The sequence below is a fragment of the Mustela nivalis genome, assembly GCF_964662115.1.
Source record: "Mustela nivalis genome assembly, chromosome: 19".
Taxonomy (NCBI): Eukaryota; Metazoa; Chordata; class Mammalia; order Carnivora; family Mustelidae; genus Mustela; species Mustela nivalis.
The window spans coordinates 33,240,986-33,267,701 of record NC_139038.1 but is presented as its reverse complement, the minus strand read 5'-3'; the positions used below and the strand labels follow the sequence as shown (position 1 = coordinate 33,267,701).

General features: G+C 44.5%; 1 protein-coding gene across 35 annotated transcripts in view; it reads left to right on the top strand.

The window, feature by feature from the left end:
- RBFOX1 (RNA binding fox-1 homolog 1) overlaps window positions 1–26,716 on the top strand; it is a 1,569,090-nt gene that overhangs the window by 1,421,886 nt on the left and 120,488 nt on the right. For all 35 annotated transcript variants that reach the window (XM_082713149.1, XM_082713148.1, XM_082713127.1 and 32 more), the window contains one exon: window positions 20,902–21,045. In XM_082713149.1, the coding sequence (XP_082569275.1) occupies window positions 20,902–21,045 (144 nt within the window). The remainder of the gene's footprint in view (window positions 1–20,901; window positions 21,046–26,716) is intronic.

Sequence of the window (26,716 nt, the reverse complement as noted above, 5' to 3'; positions counted from 1 at the left end):
AGTGGTCCCAGATCACCACGTGGAGAGGGTTTCAAAGCCACAAGGCGAGAGCAGGGAACCCAAATAAGGAATATTTAGGGTGCATTTGCTGGGTACCAGCTGGGGTGGAGACCATCAATAAGTAACCAAATAAATGGGATCCTTTCTGCTAGGTCAGTGGGGTATTTCAGTAGTCTGGCAGAAGCCAATTGGGAGCATTATTTTCCCATCTCTGTGTTCAGTGGTATCATGTTTGTAGTTTGAAATCAACCAAGAGGAGAATATTTACACTACAGAAGTTGTCATGCCTTGTCTCTTCTTGTCCTCTTAGAGAGTTTCATTACCAGCAGACTCTTTAGATAGTGTGGTCTGGGGCAGCTTTGTAAGAGAGTGTCATTTCTGCCACGACATGAAGACAAAGTGCTAGTTATTCATGGGCAACTTAGGAGGAATGTTTCAGCAGAGGAAATGGCATGTGCAAATGCCCTGTGTCTCCATCCTCCACTCTTCCATCCTCTCATCCCTACAATCCCTTAATCAGATTTTCGTTCCACTTGTATATTAGCCACTTTGTTCCCCCTCCCCTTTTCTCTCCCATCTTAGCACAGTAGAGTATATCTTTTTAGAATTATTACACCTTGATCCTTATGCTTTGTTTCCAGATTATCTTCTCTACTCTGAGTCTGTACCCTTTTTTTTTTTTTTTTTCCCCATAGTGGAGTTTTACTACTTATTCCCAAGGATGCTTCTTTAGATCCTTGTCTGTGAGAACATCGGTCGGTAGCCATAGTTTCTTATATCATCTGTGGTATTCTTTTATAGTCAGAGGAGATTTAAAAGCAAAAACCAAAATGGGAATATCTCTTTAACATCCATTGGTGCAGGACTTTAGCGTGGGAAGGTAGAAAAACTTGAGAAGACATCTTCCAGGTGTCTTCAGAGAAGACACCTTCAGAGAAGGTTGGAGAGTTGAGCCTGATGGCACGGCCTGGGCTGACCAGTAGCCTGAGGGACCAGCAGGTCAATGTTAATTGATAACCGTGCTTTTTTATGGCAAAATCTGAACTGAACTCAGTTCTTCCTATGCACTGGAGAACCAGAGAGGGGGAAATCCATAGCTTGTGACCCCATAAGATTTATGTCTCCAGCATTCTCAAGGTCCCATCTCTTTGTTTTGTTTTTATGTGACCCACTCACCACTCTTCAGTATTCTCTCATGTATCCCCTGTGTCCTCCTACTGAGCTAATGAGATGTTCCAGGGGGAGAAAGACCCGCCCCTCTTTCCTTCCTTCTTTCTTTTCTTTCTTCCTTCCTTCTTTTTTTTTTTTTTTAAATTTCCCAATGTCTACAATTTTTAAAGAATAGCTTTTAAGTAACAATGAACACAGATATTAGACTGGAAGGACCCCGAGGCACAAGTGAACCCTGTTGTACCCCCGTAAGGGAAGGAAGAAGTGGGTAGCAATAGTCCTGATTTCAGCAAAGATCTCCCCTGGCCAGGACCTTCTGGGTAGGAGGCACAGATCATGTCAGAAGGGGATGCTGGGCGTTGCCCAGATGGAACTGCGTCCTGAGCCCTGGCAGTAAGAGGGGTTGGAGGTGGTTGCTTTAGTCCCCACATTTGGACAATCACAGCCCAATCTGGATGAGCTTGTGAGTAAGGAGGCTGTTACTAGAAGATGAAAAGAGACAAGATTTCTTATAGATGGTGACTTCCAACTTCAGCTGCAGTCCAGACTTTCAGCCTGGGAGCTCTTTGGAAAGGGTCCAGATGTGCCCAAGGTCATCAGTGTATGCCAGCTCTGGACCAGGCATTGAGGGTAAAGACTAGAAGACCCAGGGGATCTTCGGAGCTCACAGTTTAGTGGAGACGATGGGCCAATGAACCGATAGTTTCAATTCAACATAGTATATTCTAGGGTAAGATAAGGAGAAGCAAAAACCCGAGCAAAACAACCACACGGGATCCTCCTCATGCCGAGAACAGTTAATCATCTCCTGTTACCTTCCAGGCACTATACTCAATGCTTTCTATGTGTGATTTTACCCTGTCACAGCAAAGCCTGTGTTTTAAGTTCTCTTACATGAAAGTCCATTTCACTGATTAGCAGCCTGAGCACAGAGAGGTCAGCTAACACACTCATGGTTGCACAGCAGAGACAGAGGAAAAAATCTGAACTAAGAAAATAAAATTCTTGAGCTCAACCTCTTAATTATCAGCTATTGTCACTGGAGTAACAGATTTAGCCTCCCTGCATCTCAGCTTCCTCATCAGAAAAATGGCGGTGTTCATGGCATAGTAGCTCTAGAAGTAAGTAGCTGATTTTGAATGTCCATGAATTTGGACAAGGGATTCAGGCACCTTTAGTCCCCGCCCTGTTCAAACCAAGCACTCAACATATGAATTAACGAGCCCCGATTGAGACAATTTTTATAGCTTCTGAGTGCTCTTATTTTGTTTCATTTTCTTATGGAAAGCCAAAGGCATGACATCAAACCTGTAATTTTGGCCACATTATCACCATGTTCTAACCAGGCAAGCTTATTAGTTCAGACAATTAAGAAAATACAAGTAGAAAATACTTGGCTATTAGGGAGAAAGGAGTAACATAAATCCGAGATGTTGGGACAATTAGCATTTGCAGTAATAAAAATCAAGTGGAACACTAAGGAAATGAATATTATGCTTATTATTTAGCGTTAACGTAGCATTTTGTATTTATAAAATGCCTGATAATTGTTTTTGGCCATTCCTTTTGCTAAAAGTCTGATAAAGGACATTTGCTATTCTCAGGGGGAGCACAAGGGGGGTTTAAGTGAGAGCCCATTAAATTACAATTCAAGTAATCTTCCCATCCTCTTGTGCTCAACTCAGATTTAAGTAGAAAAAGAAAACACCCAGAAATCCCACTAAAGTGTAAGTCATTTCATCTCCCTCCTTTGTTAAAAGCCCTCTAGTGGCTCACCCATTTCTCTCAGAGTAGAAGCCAAAATCCTATCAATGCTACTTGATATCCAAGAGTGGATCCTACAACAGAAAATGGACATTGGTGGAAAAACAGGAAATTTGAATAAACACTGTAGTTCATAACATGCAAATGTTAACTTCTTAGTTTGGATAAATATACATGGTGGGTGAGATGTTAACTTTAGAGAAAGCTGGATGAGAATTCCACCATTTTTGCAACACTTCTGTAAATCTAACTATATTTCAAAAGTTAAAAAGCTTTTTTTTTAAGCCAAAGTTCCTACAGTAACCTAAAAGGCCGTATTACATAATACTTCATTATATCTCTGACATCATCTCCTATTCTCTTCCCTCTGATCACTCTGCACCAGTCTCACACTTCCTCACATTCCTACCCCAGGACCTTTGCACAGGCTATCCCTCATTCTTGCCTGACCCTATGGGTCAACATTCTGTCAAATTTTTACTCAAATGTCACCTCAAAAATCATTCATTTAGAAATTTCAAACCCTCCCCAGCACCCCAGTCCTCATGCTCAGTGTTTTGTCTCATCATGCTTATACTCCTAGCCTATTCTGCCATGCTCTTTATTGACTGTGCTATTGCTTATCACTTTTCACCCCCACTGGAAATTAAGCTCCTTAAAGAGGGATTTTTATTTACTTTCCTTGCTGTTTCCAGCAGCTAGAATTGTACCTAGCCCACACTCAACACTTAACGAATATTTGTTGAGCCCAACTATGAAATTATAAACTAAAAGAAAAAGTAGTACCTGCTCATTGCTTTGATAACAAGGGCATTGTGCCAACCACTTACGTACTGTGGTAGAATCTTTATGACGTCCTACAATTTCAGTATTATTGCCACCGTTTATGAGGCTCAGGTTTTGCCCAGAGTCACCCAGCTTGCATCCAAATCTCAGAGCCATGATTCAAACCTGTCTCCCGATGCTGCTTCTGGTCCTGTTTCTCCCACCTCATCCCATCTGGCAAAATGTCCCAGTTTGCCCCCTTTCCTTAAAACCATGGTGCTTGAAGATTAGAAAGAGCCCCGCTCATGGAGTCATTTGTTCATATAATTCAACCTTCTTTCTCAGATGTAATACCACCCAGGAGAAATATATGGAACACACTCTTTCCCTCAAAGGTCACTGATAACTCTGGAATATTGTGAGTTTTTCTTAAGTAATCTAATGTGGAACTTCGACTTTCACCGTCACGGGCCTATTTTTGCTTTCTGTTTCAACAATCTCTTATGGATAAAGAGCTTCATTTCTAGGAAGACTGCAGGATATCAGGAAAGGACACTGGCTTGTGATCTCAAGGCCTTAGCTCTGGGACCTATTCTCATATTTACTAGCTGTGTGGGCCTCCGCTTGAGCTTTATTTTCCTCAACTGTAAAATGGGCATCATGGCAGCACCAACTTCATAGAAGTGTCATGAGGATAAGTGGTATGGTCAACATGAAGTGGTCTGCACTGTCAGTATAATATCAGCATCTTCTATCATCATTTGCATATGATGATTTAAATGAAGAAATTGAAATAGATATCCAGGTCTGTTTGTTTTTCCTAGAACCGTCTTAGCTTCAGACTACTAAGTTAGCTCTGTGTCCATCAACTGCTTCTATGCTTTCAAGGGCTTTCTCCCAGATGCCTCTGTTAACAATAGCTTATCATCATCATCACCCCCACCATCATCACCATCACCACCATCATTATCAGAACCACATCACCATCACCATCACCACCATCACCACCAAACGCCTATCATTTACTAATCAATTACTAGGAGCCAGGCTCAAGGCTACATTCTAGTAATATCCTTCACTGTTGTTTACCATGAGTCTGCAAAGAAAGTATTGAAAAACTCATTTTACAGATGAAGAAACTGAACTTTCAGGGAAGTCAACTCATTTGTCCAGTGTCACACAGAATTTCTGGAGTTGGGTCTAGAATTTAGGTATCCTTGAGTTTACAATCTAGCCCTTTGTCTACACCTGGCACTACTTTATTGCCAGGGAGAGTTTTAGAGCCACTGGCAATATGACCAGAAGACAGCTCTCCTGAGGACTGGCTTTTCTAGATCTTTGGCAGCATTTTCTTAAACTGTGGCCCAGACACTACTTTTATTAGAATTGTCTGGTATTGGTATGTTACAAAGGAGTATTGCTAGCTCCAGCCGGTAAGGGATTTCCTGTTAACAACAGTGACATGCTGTGTATAACCACCTACCTGGGGGGTGGGGTGGGGGACAGGAAGGGTTCAGGAGCCTGAGTTGAAGCATTTGCTGATTTCTGTGGTGTAAATTATCCCATCCTGGTCAAATTCAACCTCCAATGCCTCATCACTGAATGCAGAGTTAGCCAAAGATATGCAAAACAGCAGCACCTTTAGATACTATCTCTACCATTCAGGTTCGAAAGCCAGAAGAAACCCCAGGAGCAATAGGTAACAGCAAACTGTAATTAAAGAACTAAAAAGCAATGAGTTTTGAACATATATTACTGTTTTATATATTTTTTCAATTGTGGGTTTATGTTACTTCATTTTTATTAAAGGTCGCATTTAACAAGAGCCTTGCAAAACCCCTGAAAAGTAAACAACCCCTTTGGAGAGGGCTGAAGCCCCTCCCTGGGTCCACCCTAGGCTGATAAAGTGGCCCAGAAAAGGCTGGAATCCTGGAATCTGCATTTCTCCAGAGCTCCCCAGGTGCTCCTGGTGCATGCTCCAATTACTGAGCCAGCGCCTTTAGACTTTTCTTGAGCACGTTTCAAGAACGCATAGGAAAGTAACATATAATATGATAAGCATCTAAAAAATGTAGATGGGATTCATATTCCTAGAGAATGCTCATGGGCAGCTATGCTAAATGAACTCCACTGTTCCTCATCTTAAAAGATTTTTTGAAAAATTGAATAAAAATATTCCAAAGTTTTATTTTATTCTACCCTTCAATGAAGTACGGTTGCTCCATGTTGAAGAATAAGGCAGTAATCCTATTTCCTGGCAGCCGGGCGCAGGAGGACGGTTCAGAGGCCCTTCCTGAAAGGCTTCCGCAAAGATAACAAAATGTCAGGGAAAGCTGCAGGGCAGGGCTGAATGGAAGAGGAGGCTTGTAATCTCGAATTCAATATGAAAGATCGAAAGCATCAAATAATCAGTCAGCGGTGAGCCTGCCCATCAGAATGTTCCATCTGCCTTGGAATTCAACTTTGTGATTGTATTATGATGTATACATTATACATCTCTCTCTCTCTCCCTATATAACTGCCTAGAAAAAGCTAGGCGCATCCGAGGTCCCGTATGGAAGTCTTGCTTGATTTTGGAAGGGAAACCTTTGGAAACATCACCTGCCTCTGCCCCCTCCCAACCCCCACCCCATCCACCTTGAAAACATTAAAGTCTCTTTTCCAGGCAGAAGTTTTAATTCAGGGAGAAAGGCTGGCCCCCCAAATCAAGAACAGTCCAGTAGCTGTGTATAAACTCTGATACACAACAGACCCACCCCAAGGCTCTAAACCATGATTCTGCTTTTGGCAGGTGGGTCTAGAGGGAAGTTCAAGGGTTTCCATGACCAGTGTTTACCATCACCATCACCACCAAATGCCTATCATTTACTAATCAATTACTAGGAGCCAAGATCAAGGCTACATTCTAGTAATATCCTTCACTGTTGTTTACCATGAGTCTGCAAAGAAAGTATTGAAAAACTCATTTTACAGATGAAGAAACTGAACTTTCAGGGAAGTCAACTCATTTGTCCAGTGTCACACAGAATTTCTGGAATTGGGTCTAGAGTTTAGGTATCCTTGAGTTTACAGTCTAGCCCTTTGTCTACACCTGGCACTACTTTATTGCCAGGGAGAGTTTTAGAGCCACTGGCAATATGACCAGAAGACAGCTCTCCTGAGGACTGGCTTTTCTAGATCTTTGGCAGCATTTTCTTAAACTGTGGCCCAGACACTACTTTTATTAGAATTGTCTGGTATTGGTATGTTACAAAGGAATATTGCTAGCTCTAGCTGGTAAGGGTGTTTACCGAGTGCTCACAAAATGCCTCAAGCCATTGGTAAGGACTTTGCATGTATTGGGGCTTTGATCCTACCGATCTTTTGGTTCTTTCCTAGTCACATTGCAGATGGTCAAGCAATAGTCTTTGAGCAAATGAATGCACGAATCCCCAAGTTAAAGCCAGGGGAGGGGAGGTGTGAAGGGGAGAAGTAGCATGTCTGAGATCAGAGGCCGGGGCGTTGGAGGTGCCAACCATATTTGGTTTCTCATTCCAGCTACCTAAACTCAGGCGTACCTAGAGATAGACTGAAGTAAGGTAATATGTGCGGAGCCCCCCCCCCCCCGCACCTCCATCTATAAGCGAGCCTTTCTACCTTTCAAACCACAAACCCGCCTTCTGCCAAGGGTGACCAAGAACCCCCTACCAAGGTAGGGCCTCTCGTTTGGCCCACCCTCCTGAATCTCAGAGTTGTGGCTTTGTAGTCCCCGTCAGTACCTGCAAGGCGACCAAAGTCAGTGCCTTCATTTATTCGGGGGCAGTAAATGTCATCCGAGACATGTGACCTGGTGAGAAACCGGCGGGCGTTGTCCTTGAATCCAAGTCTGCTGAAGCCGAGAATCTCTGGTCGCCACAGTGGTTTTCGTATTTTCATCTGCCGTGTGAGCAAGTCTTGCTTTTTAAGTAGTGTAACCAAGAAAAATGGAAATTGTGGACTGTAGATACCTCGAAATGGCCTCAGACTTTCCGGGGCAGAATCCCATCCGTTTCCCTGTGACCTGAGAGGGAGCCAGCATCACTGTGACTACTTGCCCCAGGTCACCTAGCATCATGGCTACCATCCACATCGTATCTTTTCAAGTTTTACCTCCATTTATTAGAACCTTGAGTGACTCTGCGATGAGATGGGAGTCCAGGACTGGTGGATGTTTCTCTGTGTTTCTTTGTACATTGGACCTGTAGACCACTAAAGGTTGGCCTGTGAGCCCCACTAATATAACAATGCCAAGTTTCTAAATAAATAAGATTGCCCAAGAAGTTTTCCATATTCCCTCTTGTTGAATTATGTGTCCGAAGGTCCTTCAATCAGAGAACTCACCCATTGTCTTATTAATTATATCATCAATCAGAGAACTCACCCATTATCTTATTAATTGTATCATTCCTTATTTTTCTCTCCTGTCATACGGGGAGAGCCCCAGAGCTCTAGGTATGTCGTATTCATCCTTTAGCCCTCACATCTGGCCAGGAGCTCTTTGAATGACCTCTAAATAGAACAATGTAGACTAGAGTAATGGTTTCTCTGAGAACCATCATGCCTACCTAGGGCCAACCGCCTTTTTTTGTCAATAAAGTTTTATTGGAAGATAGGCACACCCGTTCAGTTGTTTAGATACTGCCTGTGGCTTCTTTCACATACAGTGGAGGTCCGTGTGACCCAGAGTCAAACTATTTTCCATATGACTTTTTTAAGGAAAAAAAAAAATTGCTGTCTAGGTAAAGAGCAAACTGGAAAGGAGATGAAGTCATTTCTATTTTCAGAGTATATTTCTTAGTATTTCCATCTCCTAACATATATTTACACTCCTCTCCACCCACCAGTGCAGGAGAAATTAGCCCACTGATGAACAGGATCTGGAACTCACAAGCAATCTGGATTACGGCAGTTTGCAGAAATTGTGTACTTCATGTGACAGGATTCTTTGACTGTCAGATGTAGAAGAGACATATCAATATTCCAAAGAACGATATCTATATGCGTCTGGGTGTAGACTGGAAAAACCCCAGTACCCCAGAGCAAAACCCTCAGAGTGCTTGTCTCTTTGTTCAAAGTGTTTATACACAGAAAGAAGTAATTAGTGAGGAAAATCCTGGGATTTTAGCTGAGATCAGTTGAATCTTAAATTCATCACCCATTTCCTGCAACGGACTTGTGCATTCAGCAATTTTCTTAGGCCTAGAAAATTTGCATAACGTATAGATTTGCCATTTGGTTAAATTAAATCTTGCATAATATGTTGGGGGGGGGGGAATAATCTTTTAGCTAGGTGGATTTGAGGATTCGATACAAAATATCAACATTATTCCTTCTTAAATCGAGATTTAAACTGGCCTTGATTTCTGAGTGCGATAGGTTTGAGAAAAACCAGGAGGCCAAGGTGAGATGAGGATAAATCTTTAAGAGAGTCACTCCTGGAGAGGAAGAGTGGGCTGGCAGCAAGAAAGGGAGGCCGCCAGCTCCTTCAGGGGGATGCTCGCTAAGCTGCAGAATGGGCAGGCTCGTCTTAATAATGCCATCAAAGCAGAAGGCAGTGCAGAGTTTTTGGGAGAATTTGACATGTTCCTTACATTAGTTGGGTGCAGGGATTTGATTAAACAGAGGCCTGTGCCTGCTTCTTATCTGGGGATTTATCAACGAGGAAGGCCACTGGCATGGTCCAAAACAGCAGGAAGGGAAAGAACTGTCATGGAGAATGTGTTAGGGCTCCCGCCATCTCCCCTGGCTCCTGGGACGGCCTGACATTCATAGAACAGGGAAGGAGTTCTCAGGATGTTCAGGAAACCAGTGCTGAAGGAGGGACCCCGACCTAAAAAGACAGTGGGCAGCATTGCACACTGACCGTGAAGATCCAGGACCCTCAGCAGCTGTGGAGGACCCAAGCATACCAACACCCCTGCTCCCCACTCCCCACTCATCCCCAGAAGCCACCAGGGGCACACAAGCTCCAGCAGAATGAGAGAGAAAGCAGAGAGAGGCGCTTGCTTCTCACCACCAAGAAGCATCTCATTTCTTTGAATGCCCTCTGCCTCCTCGGTCTCTTCCCCGGCCCCCCAACTCCAAAAAGGCAAGACCTAAGAAGAGAAGGAGGAAGAGGGTCCCAGAGGCGGCCCCTCTCCTAGACAGTGCGAAGCCCTGAACAAGGGGGGCGCGGAGGCAGGAAATGCCCCCGCCCGAGGCAGGTCTGTCAGGACTTGGGTCTGTCGCAATTGGCAGAGAATTGAATCTCACTGCCTTTGGAAGCTTTAAAATGGACTGGCCTGAGTTTTTAATAACCACATGGCCAGAAAGCTACCCCATCTTCTTTAGATGTCATTAAGGGATTTGCCTCAGGAGAGGGCAGGGCCTGGGCTCTCAACCATTCTCCCGTAAGGCCTCCCACTAGGTACTGACCTAGCATCCTGAAGCAGCTCTTAGCCCCTCGAAATGGAAGTTCCTTTGTCATAGGTTGGGGACAAATGATAGAATCTTCTTCTCTGAGTCATCAGGTGATGCAATGAAATATAATGTATGCAAAGAGCTTAACAGAGTGCTAATCATTCCGCCAATGTTTATTAAGTGGCTACCAGGTGTCAGACACTGTTCTAGATGTTGGTCGTCATTGTCATTGTGGTCTAGGAAGGGCACTTACGTGTACTGACTCGTGGGGTAGGTGCTAATGATATTTCTAGTTTCTGGATGAAAGAAACGAAGCCCAGAGAGGTTAAGTAACCTGCTCAAGGTCACACAGTGGGGAAGTGGTAGAGCTGGAATTCAAACCCAGATGACTTGTTCCAGAGTCTGCAAGTGTTTGTTGCTGTTATTATTAGTAGAGGTAGTTATTTTCAACACCTCGGTCCTGGAACTGAAAACTGAAACTTTAAGCATGGCAAAGGAGAGAAAGAGCCCTTCCTATAGCCCTATAGCTATTCCTTCCTATAGCTCTTCCTGTCCTCTGATAAGCAGACCCCAACTCCCAACCCCATCTGCTATATTGCCAGAAATTGATACATATATTAGGTGCTCAATAAATATATTTTTGAATGATAAGAGAGCACCTGGTTTCAAGCCCAGTGAAACTCCTTTCTCCCCCCAGGACAAAACACTTCATCCCCGGGTGTTTGCAGGCTCTACCTCAATGACACTGCAGTAAACTGAATTGTGTCCCACTCCGCTTTCATGTTGAACCCTTAAGGCCCATAAGATGGCATTTGGAATTGGGGACTTTGGGAAGTAGTTAGAGTTAGATGAAGTCATGAGGGCAGGGTCCTCCTGTTGGAATCAGTGTCCTTACAGAAAGAGGAAGAAGAGAGAGAGTATTATCCCTCCACCACGTGAAGACTCAGGGAGGTCGCAAGCCAGGAAGAAAGGGCACACCAGGAACCGTATACACTGACACCTTGATCTCGGACTCACCAGCCTCCGGAACCTGGAGAAATAAACATCTGTGGTTGAAGCCACCCGGTCTGCCGCATTTTGTTTTAGCAGCTCAAGTGTGCTCATACAGATGCCTCTGTCACCCGTCACCTTTACTGATGTGTTGAACACTTGGCCTCTTGTAGGCTCATCCTACACTTTCAAAGAGTGAAAAAAAAAAAAATAGCGAGAGAATTTGGAGTCAGCCCTTCTGTGTCCTGCGGCACTTCTCCGTTCTGAAGAATTTCATCATTCTGGCAGAGCATTGAATTTATTCGGGTTGAGGGAAATGTGATGAGTTTCTTAAATCTGTGTCACCTGGCTGTGGAATCCGCCCCGCCGAGCTAGGAAGGAGGCATTAACTACATCCAAAGCTGTGTGATTAACTTATTTGTTTGCCTACAGAGCTAAAATGAGAAAGCAGGGAGCTGAGGGAATCTGCACCAGCCCCGTTTTGAAGTAGGATTGTGAGAATACCGGAGACGTGGGTTTTAATTCACATTCCCCGGGCTTGCCATTATTATTATTTTTAATGGAAAATAACTTCGCACCATCTTGCTTCATTTTAAATGGAGAATGTGCAATATTGTCTAACGCGGGGCATGGAGTTGATTTAGTATGCATGATTTTCTCCCCTCCCCGCCCAGTACTTTGGTTCTTTGTACACATTCAATATCGTTACATTTTTGCTTAGAACATATATATTTTCCCCCTGAACTTTTCTCGATTGCTTTTTTATCAGGTTTACAAATCAAATCAAATAGGTATATTGCAGAGCTCTGTGATATTATTTTCTGAGCTTATAGTACAATGTATTGAATTATGCCACTCCATGCTCTTAGCTCCTGCTCTCCGCTCCAGATTGAGAGAGAGGGACTGTGGACCCTGTAAATTCACTAGGCGCCCAGCATTACTGGCTAAATCAAGACCACTATTCAGGCTGCAAGAAGAGACAGAGCAAGTGTTCGTTACACAAATCAATTTGGTCCAAAGTACATCGCAGTGGGTACTCAACCATCGCTCACATAATATTGTCAACTTAATCAAATAATGCCTTGAAGACACTCACAGGCTTTTCTCTCCGAGAAATAACTTGATTGGTAGAGGAGGAAGAAGCAGCTGGCTATTCTAAAGGACACTTTTTATTTATCACTGTTAAGCGCTTTGGGCATGGAGGGGAGGAAGCCCGGAGGAGAGGGGAGATGCTGCATATTCACTGGGCTGTGCTGGGAAGACATTGTGCTTGTTCGCATCCTGTCTTGGGCAGTGGGTTTCGACACCCTTGTGGCAGAATTGGAGAATAAGAAGCTGGACCTAAACCTCTTTCCTGGAATGACACAGTAAATATTTGTGCCACAGTTAAGAGCTTCCAACGTGATTCCATATAGCGTTTGTCTCTGGGATGTTCATGTGCTAGTAGGACAGAGAAGTCAGTAATCTGATAACAAAAAATATATATGGTTAATAAGGGCCCAAGGGAGGAGAGCCCAGGACTCCAGGTACTCAGAGGAAGCGTCTGGAGCATCTGATGCCTGGGTTGGTTCAATTTGGGCTGGTTGGTTGTGATAGGGCCCTGTTCACAGAGCTCATCCCTCTGGTTCCTGCCCCGACTGAGGACACAGACAGTGAGAACTCCCCCAAGTTTCACTCCTCTGTGCAAGTGCTTGGCGGTTGCCCTCTAGGGCTGAGCAGTCTTTAGACTTCACCTTGACCTTGAGAGGCCATTGAGGGCCAAAATATGGAATCCAGAACATGGAGTTAAGTATCTTTGGTGCTTTTGTGGCCCTGCCGTCTCCTAGCTGCGTGACTTTGGACAGGGGCCTTAACGTCTCTGAGCTTCCGTTTTTTCAAATTGTTATGGTGATCAGTGGGACAAGGTGTGAAAAACACTTCACAGGATACCAGGGACATGTAGGACCTCAGCATGGTTTTATATTCAATACCCGATTCCAGGCCCATTCACCAGTTCTGCACTGAGCTCATCAGCAACCTGTGGACGGTAGTATTGGGCATCAAATATGTCAGCTCAGGATAGAGGAGAGGCCAATGGCCTCACGCTGCAGTGGTTCTTATCCGGGGGCCCGTGGATGTCTGTGTATTCTTCAGGGAGTCTGGGAACTTCATAGGCAGAGGTTCAGGGATTAGGAACCTAACAATTCGAAGGGACCATTATTATACTGCCAGCCGCAAGAATTTGTGAAGCCCATGGCTGGTATGACGCAGGAACTGAATTTTTAATTAAACTCAACTTTAATTAATATTTAAGCACTGACATTGACTCAGGTAGTTACTAAAAACCTTTTAGGTGTGTTTTGAAAATCTTGGCCATTTTTCAAAGTCTACATATAGATCAGGTATTTCCAATGAAATGTAGTATCTATATTGAAATGATGAGCCCTGGGTACAAATTATATACAAGATCTCAAAGACCTAGGGAGGGGGAAAAGGAATTTAAAATATCATCTACACTACTTACACATTGAAATAATAGTTTAGATAAATTGGCTTAAAATAAATATATCCTTAAAGTTAATCCCATGTTTCTTTTTCCTTTTTTGAAATGTGGCTTCTAGAAATTTTAAGATTATGTGTGTGGCTCCTATTTTATTTTATCAAATGAGACTGCTCTAAAGTACATGACCAAGGTCCTTGAACTATATCCAGTGCTGTGTTGTGAATACGTGTGTTTTTAATTTCCATCATGCAAGGGAGGAAAAATAATTTTCCCCCTGTTCTTCTAGGTTCTTGGCTAAAACCCCCCAAGATAAAAGAGAGATAACAGGGGACAAGAAAAACAGGACCCGAATAACATGTTTACCTTCTGTAGCCATGGGACCCACCCAGGAAAGACTGAATAATTCCCAGGAATGGCCCAAGCCACCAGCTTAAACACCATCTCCAGCTAAAGACAAGATGTGCAGGGGTGCCTAGGTGGCTCAGTGGGTTAAAGCCTCTGCCTTCAGCTCCGGTCATGATCTCAGGGTCCTGGGATGGAGCCCCGCATTGGGCTCTCTGCTCAGCAGGGAACCTGCTTCCCTCTTTCTCTCTGCCTGCTTCTGATCTCTGTCAGATAAATAAATAAAATCTTAAAAAAAAAAGACAGAAGATGTACAGTAGGCAGGGGAGTGAGCGATGGGGGACTTATCAGGAAAAGAGCAATAAAGAAGCATGAGGTTGTTCTAGATCGAGGTCATTGTCTCCTCTTTGGAAGCGTTTCTAGAAATTTAGGGACTTTATTTTCTTGCTACCTCCAAAAGGGAGACACCCCTACAAATGGAGAGTTTCCTTAAAAATGTAAATTTCTCTTTTGTGAAGGGTAACGTCTACACTTTTCAGAGCTTCTCCTGTGTCTGCTGTTTCTCAAAAATAATCATCCCAAAATAACCTTATGCCAAAGAGGCATATTTTGGGGGGGTGGCAAAATATAATTTGGTACAGTTCCCGTTTTATTTCTTATGGATGTCTTCCCCACTACAGGCGCTTAGCCCTGTGCCTCCAATTCTCTGATTTCTCCCTGAACTCTGATTTCTGCGGACGGCATCACCACATTTTACTCATCCGTCCTTGCAATAGTCACCTGTGTTGCCTCCAGCAGCCTGGGACCACAGACAGTACTGTGATGGGATCTTTGATCCCTACTTGTGTCTCAAGTGACTAGCTCAGAAGGGTTTAAGGAACTGGGCTGGTATGTAACAGAAGTTTAGCTCAGAGACATCCAGCTACAAATATCTCTTGCCTGTACTCCCGAGGTACCTGTTCATCCCGGAAGATGGCACCCAGGTGAACTCAGCAATGCCCCGTTGGCTTGGAGGGGAGAAAGAGGCGGGGCCAGACTCTCAAAGACACATACGAAACTATGCGGATTCTCTCCAGCAGTCATCCCTGGATTGGTCGATATCAAAATCCAATTTCACCAGGATTAGCCTTGGGTTGCTCAGAGCTATTCATTGAATTAGGAACGATTATAGCAGAGGGAGCCCCGCGGTTCTTTATTAAGGTCTTTGCGGAAGCACTAAGTGATCTTCAGGAGATTAAAGTGCCGGTGGTGTTTTCTTAACATTTATAACCTGCACCGATATCTGGGGAGTTTGTTTATTAGGAAAAATTCTGCGGCACACATCCTGCCTCCTAATATGGCCTTCGAACTGGGCCAGAGCACGAGCTGGCCTTGCCGCCCTAATGAGCTTATTGGGGAACCTGTGCCAAGCGCTGCCTGGAAACCCACCTCTTGAGGTGAATGGACTTTCCATTCACGTGGGGTCCTGCGACCCTGGCTGCGTGGTGGGAAGGTGGCCTCTCGGAGTCGTCAGTATCCATGATCCCCGAGATGGCTATTCGCGCCACCGATAATAGTAATGGTACGTGACCCCTGTTCATTCACAGGACCTAACTGTCACAAGACTTTGCTTCCATTATCCCACTCTGAAGGGTCCAGGACACCCAGATGCAAACTAAGACCAAGAGCCATGAAGGTGGCGTTCATGCAACTCACTTGTAGCAAAAGCCACAGGTACTTGCCAAGAACTTGACATGTGCTCCGGCTCATGGTTCCAGTCGGTGCAGTTTTGCCCCCTCAGGGAACATCTGAACCCCAGAAGACAGTTTGGGTTGTCCCACTGCCATACAGTAGGTGGAGGCCAGGGGTGTCCATTTTACGGAGGACCGGACAGTCCCATATCGAGGACTTAACCAGCCCCAATGTCCACATTTCGGTGCTGAAAAATGGCTCTGGGGATAGGGACAGACCAGTGTGGATAGAAACTCACCCGGTCTCTGTCCTCATGGATTTCACATCCTGGCGGAGGATACAAAGAAACACCATAGAAACTCACAGAAGCATCTAATACAAAGGCGAGAAGTGATAGGTGCTATGAAAAAAGTGAACGAGCAAGGAGACAAGAGATGCAGAAGCTTTAGATAACGGGGCCAGTGAGGGCTTCTCCAGTGGGGGCTGTCTGGGCAGAGAGCTGGGAAGAAGGGGGCAGCCATATGGGCATCTGGGGAGAGAATTTTCCAGGCAAAGGAAGAACAGGCATGAAGCCCAAGGAGGGAGCATGCTGCGTGCATGGAAGGAGCCAGGTGGCTTTTGAGTAAGGAGCAGGAAACTCAGGAAGGAAGGGGGTCCGGGCCAGAGCGTAGTGAACCTTGCAGCCCAGGATGGGGGTCTGGACTGGAGGGTTCTGAGAGGGAAGGTGGCCATTCTACTTCCACCTCTAGTGAGTGAGCAGACCAGGAGCAATTTGCTTGGTCTTTATGTGCTACCATCTGATCTCCCAAACATGGTTACAGGGCATCTTTCCAATTCAGCTGGGTCCCACTTTTAGAGCCAAATATGATACTTTAAAAGAATCAGACACGGATAAATCAAGGTTCTTCTACCAGCCGTTAATTCCAAATAAGCCTTAACACGTACCAGCCTTGAGGGATGTAACTAACCAACCAGGTAGCCCCTGCTTTTCGGGGATATGCCTCCTAGATGTGCAATTCTCTTAGCAACTTTCTCAGCTTTTTCACATGATTTTATTTTTGTCTTTAGAAATTTCATGCTGTGCCTTTGCCATAAGCTTCACCGACCTTCTCGGAGATGCTGTGACTGCTTGTCCATCTGTGTGAGCTACAGGGCTAGGCTCAGGGAACCTGCAGAACTAACCTTGTTTTTAGGGAATTGAATGCCTTTCAGGAGGCCAGTGGAGCACCTCTTGGCCCAGCTGAAGGGGATCATCACATCCAGGGGGAGGTGCACAAAGGCAGCCCGAGAGCCTGGGCCAGGGTGAAGGGAAGACTCAAATCTCTCTTTAGACAACTCATCAAAGTTCCCAGCATGACAGATGGGGAGCCTGGGACAACTCCGACAGGGACATTCTCTCTTCTTTTAGAGCGGGTGTCAGACCAGCCCTTTCCCTTGGTGGTAGAAGATGCATCCACTTCCTGTTAACAGCTACTTCTTCTACGTGCACTTCCGGTTTGCTTGTTTAGAAGAAGATTATAGCGTGTTGAATGTGACCTTCAAAACACATGTTCACATCCCATTCTCCGTAAACCCATGATTATGACCTTATTCGGACAGAGGGTCCTTGTGGATGTAATCAAGCATCCCAAGACAAGATCCAGGGTGAGCTTTAAATCCTTATAAGAAGAAAAAGGCAGAGGGAGATAGGAGTCCCAGATGCACAGAGAGAAGAAAGCCATATGAACGTGGAGACACGTGGAGAACGTGGAGAGATTGGGGGAGTGTAGCTTTAAGCCAAGAGGTCACCAGAAGCTCAAAGAGGCAAATGTGGGCTCTCCCCTGGAACCTCCAGAAGGAGTGAGGTCCTGACAGTGCCCTCACTGTAGCCTCCAGTCTCCACAACCGTGAAGGAGTCCATTTCCATTGCTTTTAGCCACCGTGTTTGTGGTAATTTCTTAGCAGACTAATATAGGGACCTAAAACTCAGGCTTGTCCTGAATATATTTTCCCTGACAGTTCCCAGAAAATGAGAAGGGGAATGCTCTCGCCCTGATATCAGAGTCAGTGAGCACATTTCTGATCCTCACCCCTGCTGTGCCCCAGGCTCCGGAGTCAGCCTCTGGACCCCTGCCCTCTCCTCTCCATTTACCCGCAACGTCGGAAATGCTTTGGGTTTGTTTTCCATTTTAAGTGTTATCTTTAAAAATTACTTTTAATACACAGGTATTCCGACATAACAATTTATGAGCTTTTGTACACATGCCCGCACTACAAAATGATTAATTGAGCGTTGTATGTTTTTATCAAAGGAAACAACGCAGAGATTTCTCCAAAGTCCTGTTTGACTAAAGATGATTAATTTTAATTTTCACATGAGCGGCATAATGCTATTAATCATTTAATATGTTTAATCATAATCTCTGTAATTCCTAATTAGGTTTATTAAGCTGAAACATCCAGCAGTTATGTACAAATCCAAATCTAAGTTTCTTTCTTGGGATGAGAAGGAGCTTGTTTTAATTTGCATTTGAACAGCAACATCTAATCGGAGGGAAGAAATGGACTTTAAGCTGGGATCTCATCCGCTGTCTCTGCAAGTTTAGGGTCTTAGGTCAGAGGACATGACTCCAAAGGCATGGTTCAAGGACATTTCTGGGTCTTAGTTGTGTAACCAAGGGTTATGTTACCAGCAGAGAAAACACAGTTACCTGCTTGGTTTGGCCTGGGTGTTATAATATTGTATTCGACTATTACCTGAAAATACAAAGTGGACCATTCATTCATCCTTCATTCATGACTTGATTGATACACTCATAATGCCTTTACCTGCTCAGTCAGAGGCTCGGCCTGCATTTCCCATTTGGTGGCCATGGCTCAGCTCCAATGCTGGGTGCCAGTCCCACTACACCCCAGGATGATCTGTAAGTGGCTCCTCTTAGTTTTTATCATCTGTCCTTCCTGCCCGCTGACTTTGACCACTAAGGGGCCCATGTACTCCCCTGAATCCAGAACCCGGTATCACCTCTGCGTCTTTGCCTGTGCCTTGGTACAGCATCAGCCCCCTTCGTCTCTTCTGTTAGACATCTCCCACCGAAAACCTAACCTCCAGAACTAGCAGGGCTCCCAGAACGTCCAGCTGTGTGGCATGTCCCTAATTTCAGTTTACTCAGCCCTCTGTGACTGACTCTGACCCCAGCCTCACCACTAGCTCTTTCCTTATTCTTTCTCTTAAACTGAACTAGGAACAGCGTGTGCTGGGAGGACTATCCTGTATGTCCAATATATAGTAGTTGCTCAGGAAAAACGTGCCTAACAAGCAAATGAGAACCTTTCCTTTCCTCAGAGAGGCTTTCTCTCTCCTTGCTTTTGACATTTTAAGGAAAAGTCACTATCACTCTACAAAACTCACTGCCTTCCATTTATTGAGTTCATGTCCCAAGAACTCTGCCAGATTGGCCTGTATTGCTGCATTCAGTCTCCACAGAGCCTTGGAAGGGGTGCACTATTATGATTATTACTCATTTTCCAGATTAGAAGACCGTCACCATCCTCCTCCTTATTCCCCTCCAATAGCACAGACAAAATGACCAAGGGAAGCATTGGTGCTACCATGACGTAGCACCTCGGACTTGCAGAGGTCTTCCGAAAGCGGTTTTGATACAAAACCAGCTTGGAAGAGTAGTCTGCCAACTTTTGGGAGGTCTCAACTTCAAAATGCTATTCAGGGGGTATTAGGAAGGCAAATGAAGAAGTCTGTCAGTAAACACAAGGATTGGGCACCTGGGTGGCTCAGTGGGTTAAGCCGCTGCCTTCGGCTCAGGTCATGATCTCAGCGTCCTGGGATGGAGTCTCGCATCGGGCTCTCTGCTCAGCAGGGAGCCTGCTTCCCTCTCTCTCTCTCTCTCTCTGCCTGCCTCTCTGTCTACTGTGATCTCTCTCTGTCAAATAAATAAATAAAATCTTTAAATAAATAAATAAATGAACACAAGGATTGGGGAGAAAGTCACTAATTACGGCCATGTTATTGTGGTGTATAAAGTATTTATATGCATATATAAAACATTTTTATATATGAAAAACATGTTATATATATATATTTTTTCACTTGTCTCCTCTATGTCTTTATTATCTTATTCCTGCCCGATTGCATGGATAGTTTTGTCCCAGTTACAGGCTTCTAAATCATTTAAAAGTAGATGAGCCTGATTCTTCCCTCACAGATTTGATGGGCTTCCACACAGGTTTTCCATTATGGTTTTGGAGAAGAAAGTAACTGATGTGGGTGGCATCAACTGCCACCCAGAGGCGATAGACGCTAATTGCAGAGAAAGTATCCAGAAGCATCTCTAGAGCCAAGAGTATGGGAATGGCTGTAATGATACCAAGCGTTAATGTGACTCTCCTGCCTGTATATGTGCCGATACAATATTGTGTTGTCCGGGATTTTGTTTTGGCAAGAGTGGGAAGCAGAGTAATGGGTTATGCTAACAGCATGACTTTATCGACACCCATATAGTCCGTAGAACGTTCTGGAGATGTTCTAGATCCACATTGTCCAACTTGGAAACCACTAGCCATAGGTGGCCATGGACTACTTGAAATGTGGCTAGTGTGAAGGAAAAACTGGAGTTTACATTTTACTTAATTTTAATTCATTCAAATTTAAATAGCCACACGGGGTCAGCTGTAATAGACATCACAGGCCTGCCCAACCAAGAAATGAGAAAGTAAAATCTTAAAAAAAAATTAAGTCAGTTGGATGGTTACTTGGACTGCAGAACACCAGACAGCCTTCTCCAATGTTTTACTACATTTGCTAATGTTTTATCTGGACAGCTGCAATAATTATGCAGGCGTATCTTAAGATTTTGGACCCCTTTGGTTAAGGGATACACTCTCTCCTACCTTTAATGATGAGGTTTTCTCTGATTGCCTGCTAAAACTCCCCAACACCTCCACACCTCCAACACCTCCAACTACCCCTCCCCTTGTTTTATTTTCCTCCATGATGCTCTCCTTCTACCAGTTCCGTATTTATTTATTAATGAGCTTACTCCCTCCTCCCCACACACCCCCTGTAAGAATTACACTCCATGGAGGCAGAGCTTGTCTGCTTTCTCACTTCTGAATCCCAGTCTACCTTGGGCTCTCAGGAATGTTCAATACATACTTGTTGAATGAATGGACAGATGACCCAGCAGCTCCTTTCTTATCCTTGCTCCTTTGTTCCAACATTTTCCTACCATTTCGGGGAAGCTAAAGCACTTTGGAAAGAGCACACAGGTCCACTCAGAGCCTCTTTACTCTTGTCCTTTTAGCAGACAGATGACGCGGCACCAACGGATGGCCAGCCCCAGACACAACCTTCCGAAAACACAGAAAACAAGTCCCAGCCCAAGCGGCTGCACGTCTCCAACATCCCCTTCAGGTTCCGGGATCCCGACCTCCGACAAATGTTTGGTGTAAGTAGTGCGTTTCCCCTGTGCGGTGTCCGTGCTGGGTTCCCCAGAGCCCTTCCCTCCTCGTGTAAGTTCTTGGTATTTATAACATGAAGGTGAGATGTTTACATAGGGGGAAGAGAAAGACATTTTAGATCCTAGTCTGTGGGTATATTGTGGCCAGAGTGTCCTTATGATTTTAGTCTAAATATCTTTGTATAGGTTCAGCATGGTCCTGCTTTGCCAAATGGTCTTCTTCTCATTAGTAACTGGAAAATCACAAGGCAGATGAGTTCTCAGATAAACTAGCACTGAAAGAAGCCCACTGATGATCCCAGATCAAGTGGCCCGGGACCCCATGTCACGGCCAAAATAAACATTTTGTGTCCTTCTCTCTTTCGTAGCTGCCAAAGTTATCATGATATGCTCCTGCACACCTCACTCTTTCCCAGGCACTGTGCACTTGGATTTCAGGCAGCTTTAGAGAATTATGACTTCTGCATAAAGCTTCTTCAAAAAGCAAAACAGCGGAAGCTAGAGATTTCTTAAGTCTGACTTGCGCCCTGCCGTATACACTCTCTTCTTGTGATGTTCTCTGCCACTGATGACAGCCTTGCCCGGCTACCATGATTGAAACACAGAGCAGGGCAGAAGCCACCGTCAACACAGAGCAAATAGATGATAAGGTTGCTTCCTCGTGGGGTATGATTACTCGGATTCTTTTTCTGGATGAAGCCTTGCACTGTCCACCTTCAGAAGGAATGAGTTAACCACGTCCTGGGCTCTGAAGGACAAAACTCTAACAGGGCTTAGATACCCTTAGTAGTTTTTTTGGTTTTGTTTTGTTTTGTTTCTTTTTTTTTAGTTTTTTGCAAACGTAGTCAGCCGATTTGCCCATGACAACCATCCCAGCATTGACGGGAGGTGTCTGCGGATTCCGTGAACAGAGCTACATCCTTAGCATTTGACTTAGAGGAAAGGTTGGCCGCCTGGAGATTGTTCTAAGAGTTGGTGGTTGGATGCAAATGTTACAGAAGCAATAAGAAGAGGCCAAACTTTTAATGCCGAACCCTGGGCCAAGGAGATCTCATTCCCCTGATGCAAGGGGGAGCTCTGGTTCGTGACGCTGCAATTGTGGGGTTAGCTCACGTGTACCTTCTCTTTCTTTACCATGCATGGTGTTTATCAGATCCATATCTGACACAAAGGCAGAGCTAGCGTCCTAATATTCAGATACCCAGACTCGAATCCTGACATTTCAGAAGAAAAGGTCAGCTTCTGCACTTTTATCTCTCTCGTTTGGTAATAACCTTGAGTTGAGCCCTCTAACTTCTTGCAGAGTAGAGATACCCTCGGGCACTCTCAGGTCAAAGATGACTTTGAAAAGTGCAAAGCATTCAAAGTGAAAGTGGAGGTTAAGTGTGTATAAAGCAGTGAGACCAGGTTTGAATGATGGGCAGCCAGAGGAATTAGATTCCTTTTGCCACGTCAGGTTAGAAAGTCTTGCTCCGTGGTCCATCTTTCCTCGTCAGGTGTCACTGGGAGCTTGGCTTTGAATCTGGCCCTCTTAATGATCACCTCGGTGCTCTTTTATGGTGTCACTCAAGGCAACCCACGCCAGCTCCCAACCCGATGGCGCTCTCCCCTCCCTGGTCTTCTCGGTTATCTTGAAAGTCACCGGAGGGCTACACAGCCAAGTCAGAGAGGTACTGGAAATAATCCGCAGTTGGAACTCCCAAAGACAGCATCCTGCTTGCACGGATATCTGAGCCCCTCTGTTCTTATAGGGCGAGGGCAAGTGATGCAGAGCGAGGTCTTGCCAAAGACTGAACATACGACCCAGTTATCAAACTATAATCAAAATCCACTGGTTTCAGAGCCAGTTTTTGTAAAAGTCAACGTTCCTAAGCAACTGACAAAATGTTGACTTGACAAGATGATAGATACGCTCAGTATCAATTAAGAAAACGTGGCATACATTCAGTAATATTGAAATTAATTTCCTTCATCACAAACAGCATCTGTGTTCTTTTTAAAAGTATGCAAGGTTTTTTTTTTTTTTTTTTTTTTTTAATGAGTTTCAGCTCTAAAAATTTGGGGCACATATAGATTCCTGAATTCTTTGTATAATGCTGAGGCCTTCTTGGTTTATGACCACTGTTCTGAAGAAACGGAATTTAAATACGAAAAAAATCTGTTCTTCCCAGCCAAACATTGGCGGTGGCAATCCCACTGTGGTTATCTGATACACTTAGTTGCATGAGCCGAACTGAAAGGCATCTGTAAACATTCGGGTTGGTTCCCTACACTCCGGTTGAGAAAACCAAGTGTGGTTTCTTCCTGTAGGTCTTACTTACTGTAAGAAATGACATTTTGATTCCAATTAGGTCCTTTCCAAATCATTTGGACATGAGATGTCTTCTCTCTTTATATTGCCTTATTTTGCTATTGCCTCTTCACTTTGGCTGCGGCTAGCAGTGGAACGGGGCAGGGGGGATGGGGGGCGGTGGTGATTACAGAGAAACACCCTCTCGAAGATTTTTGTGTTTTTCTCCTTTGTCTCTTTTGTTAAAGGCGGCCACGGGGATTTGAAACCCAAACCAAAACCAAACAAAAAAGGAAGCTTCTTTCTCCAACTGCCTAAAACCTAGCCGTGTTCCTGACAACTTTTGGAACTATTAATAATTCAGCTGTGAAGTTTGCAATTTCTGCAGGCCTCATGGTCACCGCAGGTGCCTCACATTTTGTTTTTCATTCGTGGCTTCAGGACATGTTCACTGGGATTCTGGTTACCCATCTCCCACCATGTTCTTCAGGGCTTCCTCCCTTGGAAGCATTTGTTCTAGTGTTTGGCATTAAATTTTCTAACTATGCATAGATTTTCCTTCCTTCCTTCCTTCCTTCCTTCCTTCCTTCCTTCCTTCCTTCCTATCAAGACGGAACATTCCTTGATCAAGAAGTTACGTGCCCACAGTGGTGCCAGAGTCTTTTTACAACCTCAGTTGGGGCGTGAGTGAACAGATCAAGGGCATTGGTTCTGGATGTTTCCCTGAAAGAAATGTTGGTTCTGGCCTGACGACTTCCTTCTTGAGCTCTGTCCTCATTTTCAGGGAACATTCATGAGGGTGGGCGTCCTTTATGTTTGAAGTCTTAATGATCCCATGAAAGGAATGTGGGTGAATGTCCACCAGATGGAATAGAATGGCTTGCTCTTGGACAGAATGGTTCTTTAACCTCATGTTTAAAATTCACATGTATCTGGGTTTGGGGTGAAAGAGGTGCCTATGCTATATCCAGACCACTGACACGACACATTGCATTATAGTACTGTTTTCAGAAGTAGTGGCTCATGAGCACAAGATTCAAATTTACACAACACTCTTGTTGATGTCACAGCCTTGCTTTTGATACAGACCCTCTGGACATGAAGAAGATCTACAGAAGTCACTCATTACTGTCACCCCAAAACAGACCACGAAGTCACTCATGACTGTCACCCCAAAACAGACCACATGACTTCCAGAACATACAAAAGAAGCCTTCATGATCACCTTTTCAGGAATAACATAGAGACACCTGCACCTTTGGCATTAATGCCAAATTCTATGCACTGTGCTGTTTATACTAAGTGAAGCATTCCTTTTTTTTTTTTGGACCTGGCTTGGTGCCTCCCATCTCTGCATTCCAAACAGGAAGCCAACCCTATGAAAACTGAGATGATGCCTTTTCTTCACCTCTGTGTGTGCTCTTTGAACTAACCTTTACTTTCATATTTTATGCTGTATCTGCTGAACATCATCCACAGTTTTTCAGAGAAACATTATTTGATCTGAGAATGTCTCAAAATGCCTGGTATGTATTTTCCCCAGCGTGTGCCTAGAAGCCTCCAGATTTTATTCTCGAAACCACCGCCAAGACACCTTGCGTGCATTCTGGGACATTGTCGAACGCGGCTGCACACGGGTGTTGAGCAAAGTAATGCGAGTTAAGTCTGCGAGTCATGTCTGCTTAGACTGAACATGTGCCAGCTGTGTTTACATCATTAGTACCAAACTTCCCAATTAAACTGTTGATACTATAAATATAGTACACAACTGTCTTAGGAGTGGGGCTCATAGCAGCGTTCTCACTGCTCGTTTTCTTGGCTCTGGGAAGCATCCACCCAGTGGCAACTGCCGAGAGGCAAACATTCGAGACCATTTCGGGGCATATGGTGTCATTGTTTCATTTAGGGAATGACACATGCTAGGATTACTTCTTGATAGGTTGGTTCTGTCTCAACCAAGATCTTGTTTTAAAGGGAGTGTTGTCGCGTTGCCTGCTTAGAGAATGTTCCAGAGGTAACATTGGCTTCGTGGTTTGGGGGAGTCCTTCTCAAGCTTCCCTGTTCATAAATGTGTGCTCTCATGCTCTTAGGCCCAAAATAAATGTGATAGCATCGACGTGGACTGAATATTGTAAGGAGGTTCTATCGAAATCACTGCTTCTGAGGACTTCCCATGTTGGAGTTTTTACTATGAAATTCCGTTCACCTTTCAACAGCAAATCCCCCATTTCCCAAATCGGAAAGTTTTCTCCTCCTGTTTTTAACGACTTTCTCTGCCCAAATCTAGGGCACTGAAAATGCTCTGTAGAAGAATATTCTCTTGACCCAAAGGACATTAGAGGGTCCACAAACGGCAGGGTGAGTTGGCTGCCAGTTTCTTGGTGTTTGCATCATACCCGCTGGCAGTGTAGCCCTGTCCTGTCCTCTCGGAGCTGGGCTGCTTCGTTTCTTCCTGCCCTTCTCTGTCTCTGGGAAGATGAAAAGCACGTCCATCCGCTCGACAAGACCGATTCAATCCGCAGTCCCCTGACCGCGTCCGTATTCTGAAGGATGGGCACATTTCCATGACTTAGCTTTGGGTTTCTTTTTTCTCCTAGGTCAGAACAACTTTTGTTTCAAGGTTTTGAGCTATTTTTCTTCAACTGGAGTGTGCCTCATTTTTTCTCCCCCTGTCATTCCAAGAAAGCTAGTTTTATTCCAGAGGACAGCTTCTCTCTGTTTCAAATATTTTTTTTTTCTCAAATCTTAGTAGGACCCTCTTAGCACTTACTCTCAGGGTCCTCCCCATCCCATATGTCATGACTGAAGCTCAGTGGTGAGGGGGGCTGCCTCTGGTTCTCTGTGTTCTAACCATTTGTTCCTTTTCTGTCCCTCCCAACCACTCTGGCCTCTGCCGCATGGAGGCTGCCTACTGCTCTCCATCTGGGGGAGAGAGACAGAACACAGACTCTCCTCAGGCAATAAAAGATTTAAAAAAAAAAAAAATCCATGCGGCAGAGGCAAACAGAATAATGCAAAAGCTCAAAATAAAGGAAAAGGAGAATGGACATATTCCTTCATGTGATTCTGTTTACTTTTTAATCACTGAAATGAGCACTTGCTCTCATTGTGCATAAGGGTGAAATTCACCTCATAGTTTTCCTGGGCCACGTCACACACTGTTAGGACACCCACCCATGGTATTTCATGCAATCTGAGAAAAAGGAGAGGACTCCAATATCAGGGGCAAAGGACCTTGGACTATCAGATGCTTCTGGTTTCAAGGGTCCATGTTCCCTTATTTTTAAGGCGTGTATCACAAATTACTTGATGTGCCATTTCTCACTAGGACTACAAGACTGAGCAAATAAAAAGAAATACAAGATGACA